General features: G+C 37.9%; 1 protein-coding gene across 1 annotated transcript in view; it reads right to left on the minus strand.

The window, feature by feature from the left end:
- RIMS1 (regulating synaptic membrane exocytosis 1) overlaps positions 1-10479 on the minus strand; it is a 336871-nt gene that overhangs the window by 129871 nt on the left and 196521 nt on the right. Inside the window, 5 exon segments of the mRNA XM_042475735.1 lie at positions 2982-3138; positions 3394-3565; positions 4316-4446; positions 6817-6929; positions 9340-9386. Of these exon segments, the coding sequence (XP_042331669.1) occupies positions 2982-3138; positions 3394-3565; positions 4316-4446; positions 6817-6929; positions 9340-9386 (620 nt within the window).

Below are 10479 nucleotides of genomic sequence, written 5' to 3' on the forward strand. Positions count from 1 at the left end.
GAAAACAATTGTAAAATGGTTCTTAAAGGGAATGTGCTTTAACCTCTGAAAAAAGTGATACGTTTACAACAATTACTGTTAAAATTAAAGGAATGGCCATCCTGACCTGTCTACAAATGTAAAAACAGTAATGTCCATAGCTGTGCCAAAAGTGATCCTAAAGGCCTGTCATGAGGTCCAGAGTTTGAGTGTTCTGCCCAAGTTGCCAGAGTAATAGTTTCTTATTAAAAGTAAAAATCCAAAGGAGGAAAAAGACTGTAGATTGATATTAGCCTGAGATACTCCTCTATTCTTAAACACATTGCACAAGTTGCAGTTACTGATCATTTTGCCCATCAGAGACATCCTGATGTACCATTTGAGGAGCAGGACACATTGGTGCAATAGTACCAATGGAAACCTATCTGGTACCTCACCCTGGTACTAACTTACAACTCTGTAAGGAGTTGTGCTGCTACTATATGTCTCATACAGCTGAAATGTATGGCCTGGTTGATACGTGCCTATATGTACACTTGATTCTGCATGACTTGGTAACTATACACTTAATGACTGCCAGCTGAACATGTGCACTTACTCTGCGGAAAACACTTCTGACTGTGAGAGTGTGAGGTGAAATGAAATTTCCATCTGCGGTGTTAGATATGTAACAATCTATTTACATGTACAAGCCATCCTTTTATGATGCAGTCATCAAGGATTAGCATGTATCTATAAATCAGAGGTAAGTAAAAAGGGGTTTACAACTGTGTTTTCACCTTGTGTGTGCATATACATGTGCCTTCAAGTTGCGTCTCAACTTAATGGCAAACCCATGAATTTCTTAGACGAGGAATAGTCAGAGATGGTTTGACAATTCCTTTCTCTAAAATATAGCCTAGAGCACCTCGTATGTAGTCTCTCATCAAAGTACTAACCAGGGCTGACCCTGCGTAGCTTCCAAGATCAGTCAAGATCAGGTGCCTTTAGGTAGTTGTTTGAGCATTGGACTATGACTCTGGAAACAGGGTTCCAATCTCTGCTCAGCCATGGAAGCCCACTGGGTGACCTTGAGCAAGTCATATTCTCTCAGCCTTAGAGGAAGGCAAAGGCAACCCCCTCTGCACAAATCCTGGCAAGAAAACCTGTGAGAGGTTCACCTTGGGGCCACCATAAGTCAGAAGCAACTTGAAAGCACACAACAATAAATACAGCAGGTTGCATAAGAATAAGCATACTTCAAGATTCAGGCTTTCAGCTTAGGGCTGTCAAAATTATTTCCATATGGGTATACCCCATATAAACATAGGTAATGGGACATTTTGGTGACTTTACGATGACAAAGAAGAATGAAAACTGGTTAATATACCCTTTTTCTGGTAACTATTTTGTTTTATCCAAACAGTTCCTCATTCAGGAATACACATCTAAGCCTCATTCTAAAGGAATTCTGAGTTTTAAAAAAGGTAGTGGCTACCAGTCACACAGGTGAATACCACTTCTAGGAGGGGAACTACTGCCAGAAAACAGATGACAGCACTGAAATAAAGTGAGAAGGAACCCATTTTGAGCCACAAGTCTTTAGAGATGTTTTGGCTCAGTCTTACTGAAGAAGGATTTCCAGTTTTCAGCTTTTGATTGTCTCCTCAAAATTTAAACTATCTACTGTCTAAGATCTAGATTTTAGAAGAGAATATACAAAAATATTAAAACACTGACTTTTAAGACTGAGGGAAATTCTGAGGTCCCTGATCTAACTCATAGAAAGGAGAACAAGGAATCTCCCAGACCTTAAAAAAAAGGGGAGCTTTTTACCGCCTACCCAAATTGTTCATTCCAGGTCAAAAACTCTTCCTGGCTCAACTGGACTAGAGCAATGCCTCTTGATGTGTAATCTGTTCTCCCAGGCATAATGGATTGATAACAGTGCCAACCCAGCCTTGCCTCAATTTAATATTTCACATCCGAAATCACACAGATCTACCTTATATGCTCCCATATTTTTAAAAGTATATATCTATGTTGTCATGTGCCTTCAATCATTTCTGACTTATGGCAACCCTAAGGCCAACCTATCACATGGTTTTCTGGGGCTGAGATGGTATGACTCCCCTGAGATCTTCCAGCGGGTTTCCATGACATAGTGGGGAAGATTTCAAATCCTAATGATATACATGTATACTTATTTTTATAGACTTATTTTTCTTTCCCACGAAATTACACATTTTTTTATTCTGTAGAACAACCAAGGTCCCAAAAGTTACTAGAAAGCCAGAGTATTCAGGGCTTTTTATTCAATTTGAAAGCTTTATACAATGTTCAGTCACATTTACAGAACCATGTTGGTTGAACTTATTGAGATCATGTTAGAAGCAGAGCCCTCCCTCCTATCCATCTGGTGCCATCTGACCAAGGAGGGAGAGATGCAGGCCCAGCTATTGGGCCTGGCCTAGATTAAGGAGCCAAGTCCTCCCTGCAGTCCATCTGCCTTGGTCCAGGCCTAAGAGGGAGAGAAGAACTGCTGGACCTGATCCCCTTCCCCACCACCATTCCCTTCTCTTTTTGTGTCATGTCTTTTTAGATTGTAAGCCTGAGGGCAGGGAACTGTCTAATTAAAAATAATAATAATTGTAAGCCGCTCTGAGAACCTTTGTGGCTGAAGAGCAGGATATAAATACTCTAAATAAATAAAAAATAAATGGGTGTGAAGAGACTGCATCCACATTCTCTTACCAACAATCAACTTAGGATAAACTAATTGGATAGTACAGAAGTTATAAACCCACTTTGGGAGTATGTGCCAAGTCTCAAAGTGTTCGCACCTATTTTTATATGTATAAATTTTGAGGAAGCACACATTTTAAAGAATACATTGTAGTTAATATTCAGTTATATCATATTTCTTGTACCATAATAATTATTCAAAAGGTACTAGCATGTATTTATACCATAATAATTAGGTAAAAGATACAAGCAAGAAAGAAATGGAGAGCTGGACCTACTTTGTAATTTTTTGCTAGCGTTTTCTCCACCATGAGCATGTCTCCTTGGCATGAAAGGTGATGGCTGAGGCAGAGGTAGTGAAGATTCATCATGTGTCTGCAGTTTATACCAATGTGGTTCATCATCTAAAAGTGCCGTCTCCAGCTCTATAAGGATCTATGGGAAAATGTAGCAAGTATGTTCTTAGTTGGAACAATAGAAATAAACACACTCTGGACTAATTCTATTTATTATTGGTCTCAATTAGAGTTGACCCACTCAATCATTTGAGCTTATATAAATGTTTACTTACAAGGTATCTTTGATTCAGTGGGCCTCTTCTAATTGAGAGCAACAATTAAATCTAGCCCTATGAGATTCTGTTACATGTTTAAAATATAACAACTTTACAGTGCCAACATGTTCATTCACCTCTCCAAGAAAGTCACTTTCTTCTTCTTGCACTCGTGGCTGATCCCAGACCGTGATTTCTAACATCCGTTCTCTAAAATCTCTACGATGTACATGTGAATAGAGAAATGTTTGGTTCCATTTTGGTTCTAAACTTTTCTTTACCGTTTTGGTCCTCCTTTTGCTCTTATCACTGAAACATAAAACAATATTGTAAATCATTGTGCAGAAAGCAATTCACCTCTGTTGCCATCTCACACAGTAAGTTTCATGAAGGGGTGCTGAATGAAGAATTCTGTTCATTGCTGACTTAGCTCTGGGGCTTTAGCCTCCTAGCATTGGCAAGATGTTTACAAAACACAAAGAGGGGATGCTACTCTGCATTGCTGCTTAGTCACATAGAAGTGCTCCCAAGAGTAGGTTTGGAGCAGAACATATAGGTTGCCTGGAATTGATATGAGACCATTGTAGACAAATGGAGGGAGTCCAAAACTGGGAAACACCACTCTATTAGACTACAACATCAAGAATCTCCCAGTCTAGGTCTGACCAAGGGCATACAAACAAATAAAACCACAATGAGATTTGTTATTATGTATTATGTATTTGTTATTACATATTAAATGTAACAAGGACAATAGTTGACTGTTTGGTGCCTATATCCATAGATTGGACAGGGCAGAGGAACAGAAAAAAGAACTGTACCCATAAGAATACCTCACTGATTTGTCTAGCTGCCACCAGAGCTGATGATATTAACTCTGATTAAGAACTGGTCCTTTAATCTCCACTAGGAACAGGGCAGTGGGCATAAATTACTTTAAACAAGGTATCCATAACATTTAATGGCTTGTATGAAAAATTATGCTACATATACACATACAACAAGGTACTATTTTGAATTGTTCACACAGTCAATTACATGTTTCCCTGGGAGTATTACCTTCTGTCTGGAAGAAAATACATTTTCACATAAGGATTTCTTGGTCGTCCATCTATTCTAGGTGGCAGATCTGTTGCTTGAAGAACATTCACTATTAACTGATGTCCCACTTTGTCATACCATAGTTTAACCTAAAAAGTATAAATAATGGTAACCGATCAATAAAAATTTGACCCTAACCCCAGCGAATGAGGAAGCCCCACTGTACATCTAAATAGGTTTAGACAAAGTCAAGGAGGATGGTTTAATTACTTGATACCAGTCATGATGGCTGAGATTTAGAGGCAAGATAACACTAGCTGAGCAGAAACAACAGATGAGAGTGCTAGTATTCTCATGTCCCATTTGTTGGCATCTATTTGGTCAAAGTAAGAGATAGGTTGCAAAAATAGATAGACCTTTGGTATGATGCAAGTGGTTTCTTTTTATGTTCTTATTTGTATACTTATCTTTATGCCCTGATGACTACAACCACCTCAGCCCAAGACATTTTGCTGCTCAAAGTGGAACACACAACCCCAAACCTCTCAGCATAAGAGGTCTAACATTTTTAAAGTTTGATCCACCACTGAAACATTAGTTTCTGCCTTCATCCATTCTCCTAAATTTTCTTGATAGGTAGAATCTGCTCTGTGGCACATGGATATTTTATGATATACAGTATTGAAAAATACACTTCTGTTCCATAGCATCTGTAAAACATTCATATGCATAGTCAAATCAGATAATGTGCATTTATTTGTTTGCTTTTTAAGGAATATCTGTAGCCTACCTCTTCAGCAAAATATAGTGCATGGTGATTATCAAAGTGCAAACTAAAACATTGTCAGGTTGAGTCCAGAATTCAGCTAGAAGGGGTCCTTCCACTACCAGAAGGCCTCTGACCCAGAAGTAGATCAAGACAAGACAGGAATGACATTAAATAATTTCCCCCTTTCTTGGCATCTCATTCTGCCCCCTCAACATCTGCCCTCAGAAGACATTTGAGGTAACCAGTGGGGGCTGGTTGCTCTCATGACAGTAGGATAATGAACCTGTTCCAGGTTTGGTCTATACCAGTGATTCTTAAACTTCGGTCCTCTAGCTGTTTTGGGCTTCAGCACTCAGAATTCCTGACTGCTAGCCAAGCTGGCTGGAGCTTCTGGGAGTTGAAGTGCAAAAGGTCTGTACTTAAAATGAATTATTTGAAGTGCTGAACATTTTATTCCAAACCTTAACATTGCTACCTTAAAATTCAGACAAAAACCTAGAGCAGATTCATATCTCACTGACATGGAAGGCATAAGCTATCACTGGAATTCATGCCAGGGCTACAAAAGAAGAGGTAATCATCTGTCTGCATGAGATCTATGCTCAGGGATGTCTTCTTCTGATGAAAGCAACTTATCAAATATACACCAACATGATAGAAATATCAACACATTACCTTAACCCCAAAAAGACAAAGTGAATTACAATGGGAATAGTGGGGGAGAATAATCCATGCAGCTACAAATGATCAGTATGTCCCTGCGTGTAGGCAGTTAGCATAATTCTGCAATAGAGCCAATGTAGGGGAGGAACAGATTTTGTTCATTGAGAACAACATTATGCCCATGCACAGAAGGGAATCCAGTCCTAGAATTATACAAAGTATTCAACTGTACAAATGCTGACCAGTAATTATTCTCCACATATCTTGTCCACTCGTATCAATGCTTTGATACAAGTGGACTAAAATCCTCTTCCTTCCTCAGAGGCAGAGGAAAAAGTAGGACTAAACCTGTTGCCTTTGCTGGAGCTCCTCCCAGTAGTCACCAATTGGGACATTCAGTTTCATCCCCCCTTAATGTGTGATGCAATGACATAATGTCATTCTGTTGAAAGCTCCTAGAGAGAAAAGCCTTAGCCACAGAAAAGCTTTATCCTACACAGTAGCATGAGTAAATGGATATGGGTAAATGGATATCAGGAAGAATCTTTAGTGCCCTTGGTGGTTGTTTGGAGGTGATCCGGTGGCAAGGGTTATCTCCTCCCCTTTGGATCCTTCTGTCCCAAATACTGAATGGAGATTTTGGCTGCATCCACATTGCAGAAATAATTCAATTTGACACCACTTTAACTGCCATGGCTCAATGCTATGGAACTCTGGGAGCTGCAGTTTGTTGTGACATCAGATCTCTCTGACAGAGAAGGCTAAATGTCTCACAAAACTACAGTTCCCAAAATTCCAAAGCACTGAGCCATGGCAATTAAAGTGGTGTCAACCTGGATTATTCCTGCAGTGTGGATGCAGCCTTTGCCCCCCACTTCACATGTAGGTTTGCTTCTAACTATGTGTTCTCATTGCTAGGAAAACATGGAACAATGCTTTCTTGAAGACTGAAAGCTTACAATAACACATTTTCTAATCATTGCAAACTATGTTGTTGTTTTTTAAAAATGACATCTGAATAAGAAAGTCTGTTTATCATAACAGCAGATAAAACATTTCCCCACATTGAACATAAATTTCCACTTACTGAGAGCTGCCCAGGTAGAACCTGCGGTGCATCTTTTAGGGCTCCAGGACTAGTAGGGGAAATAACGGAAATGGAAGGCCGTTCCATTTTTTGAGATTCAAATGAGCTAGAACCTAAAAGGGATTGTCATAGGGAGAACAGAACACATCAATTTAATGATGATTTTAAAAAAGATTTTATTAGTACTACTACTATTGCTATAACACAGCATTAATTCAATTTTAAATGTGCCCATTGAATTGTCTTTTCAAAGATATCAATCAGCACAGGGCTAGGGATTGTAAGCTGCATCAGTGCTCCATGGGATGCATGAGTAACAAATCCTCTTTCATAACCTTCTGTGCCTGCACTCCTGACAAACTGAGAGGACCAAAATGTTGACATCTAGGCGATCACTTCTTTTTGGGGGGGGGGGGGGAATGTTATAAGCATGTGTGGGGGGTCAAAATGTAGTAAAATGGGTATAGCATCCACCCGAGATGGATGGATGTTATATGATCAAGTGGCCCTTGGGAGGGGCACAAAAATGGCCTTGGGCTGCATGCGGCCCTTGATTCGGAAGTTCCTCACTCCTGAACTAGTGGTTAACAAGCCACATTACAAAGGAAATCCTTCATTCCACATGTATATAATGAGGGCAAAATGATTGCTTTAGCCAAGATAATAGCAACAATAATAGCGATAAGAAAAGGAACATAGTACCTTCCCTTTTTAGCCCACTTTCCATAGCTGCAAAAAAATTTTTAAATACCACGGTAGAAAGAAAAGTAAAAGAAAGGAGAAAACAGGAAGAGAGGAGATAGAAAGAAAAAAGAAAATTATTTTAAAATGCAATTAAATGTTAAGATTTTCAACAAAATGTTAAAACTTTGAACAGAAACAAAAACAAAATAAGGAAACTGATCAGACAAGGTATAAGGAACATTCACTTTTCTCTCCTGTGATGTTTTGTACAAGCTACTTTTCAAGGTCAACATTCCACTCACTTCTCGTCAAAACAAATGGGTAATAATGTTGTTGTGGTGGAAAAACTCTTTTTGTAGAGGAAAAAAAAAGTAATGAAAAAGTATTTTGGGGATTGCCATGGGAGAAACAAGCTGGGTGCTTTCCCCAGATCATGAGCTGAAAGAGGGCATCAAGCTCAGCTGAGAGTGATGGCGTTTTAGGGTACTGTGCACAGGTAGTTACATGGAGGGAGGGGGGAATATCAACAAGTATCCTTAAACTTTTTATTCTCTTTCGATTTCTACAAGTACAAAAATAAACTTCCATCAATTAATTCTGAAGTATTTTCTCCATGTTTCTATAGTTTGATGCTATTCATTGTAAATAATCAATCAGTGGACACATGGCTTTACTTTGAGGCAATTATTATCTAGCAGTACAAATAATATGCACTCTTTAAGAAAGACACATTCTACAGACACTATATATTTTTGTCTCTTAAACCTGACAATTAGATTGGGGGTAATGAAGTTGTTCTTATCACTGGCCTTGAACATAGTGAGGACAGTATTGTCACCACCTCTTTAAAATAATATGGATGGTTGTGGCAAGCAATAAACTGTTCAGGAAAAGAAGTTTAAATACTTGTGATTTGGCATCTCATAAGCTTTGTCCAAAAAGGGCCTGTATGATAGTTGCGCGATGAATTGACTGTGCAAGAGCAAAAGAAATCATTTTCAACAATCTGATTTACATGGACCTTCATCATAGCAGAGCATTAAGCCAGATGTTTGTTTAAATTATGTCTGAGTCTGAAGAATCTTTCCAAGCTATGCAAATAATGGTTTATTTCATCAATCATTGTTTATCAAGCCAGGAACAAGAGTCAAAGCTGATCACCTTTCACTTCCTTCTTTCCCTAGCATTAAATGATTTTGGCTTTGGGTAAAATATATGTAATAAAACAAGAAAATAAGCCAGGTTGCTGGCTTTTTCTTCTTCTTGGTTTGTTAAACAATATTAAGCAGAGTTCCCTGACTCACTTCAGATGCAACAGGAAAGCATTTCAGTACAAAAGTTTAAAACATGATACAAAGGGAGAGCAGAAAGGAAAAATTATCTGAACAGTGATTAAATGACTTCAGACAATCAATTCAGGCACTTACTCTTGGCTGTTCTTGACATTCAAAGTATAGATGTGTTACAGTTAAGTAGTGGGAATGCCACTCATCATTTTGAAGAACTCTTTTGAGATGCATACTTTGCTGGGAGAAGTATGAACTGCACCTGTCATTAGATCACTATGACCATCCAACATTATGAATGACCTCACTGAATGTTATTCATCATAGTTCTTGCTTATCTCATAGATTTTATGAGGAGCCTTGCATGTCATCCAAGTAGATTTGACTGATACAAGTAAAGGCTGCACTAATCTGAGAAAAGGATGTACAGACCAATGCTTTGTAGACTAAACCCACAGGCAGCAAAAGAAGTTTTAGGGAATGTCTCTAGTAGCAGAGTGGATATAAATATATTTTTTTGTGAAAGCAGAGACAGGACAAAGTGAATACTCACTAGATTCTAGTGGAGGATGAGAAGTTTCAGGAATCCTTGGGATGTCACTAGAATATACATATGGACACAAAAAAGAGATAAAGAAATACTGAACTCCAAAGAACAAATACATGTACAGGTTAAGCCTCCCTTATCTGCAATTCTGAAATCCAAAGTACTCCAAAATCCAGAACATTTTTAACGGGTGGATGAGATAGTGTCTCATTTGCTTTCTGGTGGTTCAATGTACATACACTTTGTGTACAAAATTATTAAAAAATATTGTGCGTAAAATTGCCTTTGGGCTATGTATACAAGGTATATATGAAACATAAATGAATTTTGTGTTTACACTTGAATCCCAGCTTCAAGTTATCTTATTAAATATGCAAGTATTCCAAAATCCAAATAAATAAATAAATCCATCCAAAACTCAAAAGATTTCTGGTCCAAATAATTTCTGATAAGGGAGAGTCAACCTGTACTAATTTTCAAAACCATAAAACTCATCAATTACTTTAATGACAATTCATCATCCAGAGAGGGAAAGCCCTTACATTTTCACTGCCACTGAAAAATCCCAGCTTCATTGGTCTTAGAGACTTTCAGCAAGCCACAACAGTTGCTTTTACCTTGATATTTAACTCAATTTGTTAGAAAGATGGGATTTACAATGGGAATTCACCACTCATAAGAGACATGGTGATACTGTAGGTGCAATTTTTTATGATGATGATGCACTAAACAGTGATTTCAGTATGAACATCATCATGTTAATATTGTGACTGGATATTCCACAATATTTCAAAATTACATGACAGAAAGAGATATGACAGAGGAGAAAGATGATAGCTACTGAGTGTATCTACTGATTCTGTCTTCCCCCACCACAAAATGACACAAACTGTAACTCACTAGAAGTTTTTATACACACGTCTGAAGGAGTTTGCTGAATGAAACCTATGAAAAAGTCTTACAATAACAAAGAGAAAAACAAAGAAATATGGAAAAAGTCAAACAAGAAAAACTTAAAAAGAAAGTATAGTATCTCAGTATAAATTAAAATGATACCTAACTAGATATGCATTTAGGTAGATGTATATTTAACCAGATAGATAGATAGATAGATAGATAGATAGATAGATAGATAGATAGATAGAT

Source organism: Sceloporus undulatus, chromosome 1 (genome assembly GCF_019175285.1).
Source record: "Sceloporus undulatus isolate JIND9_A2432 ecotype Alabama chromosome 1, SceUnd_v1.1, whole genome shotgun sequence".
Taxonomy (NCBI): Eukaryota; Metazoa; Chordata; class Lepidosauria; order Squamata; family Phrynosomatidae; genus Sceloporus; species Sceloporus undulatus.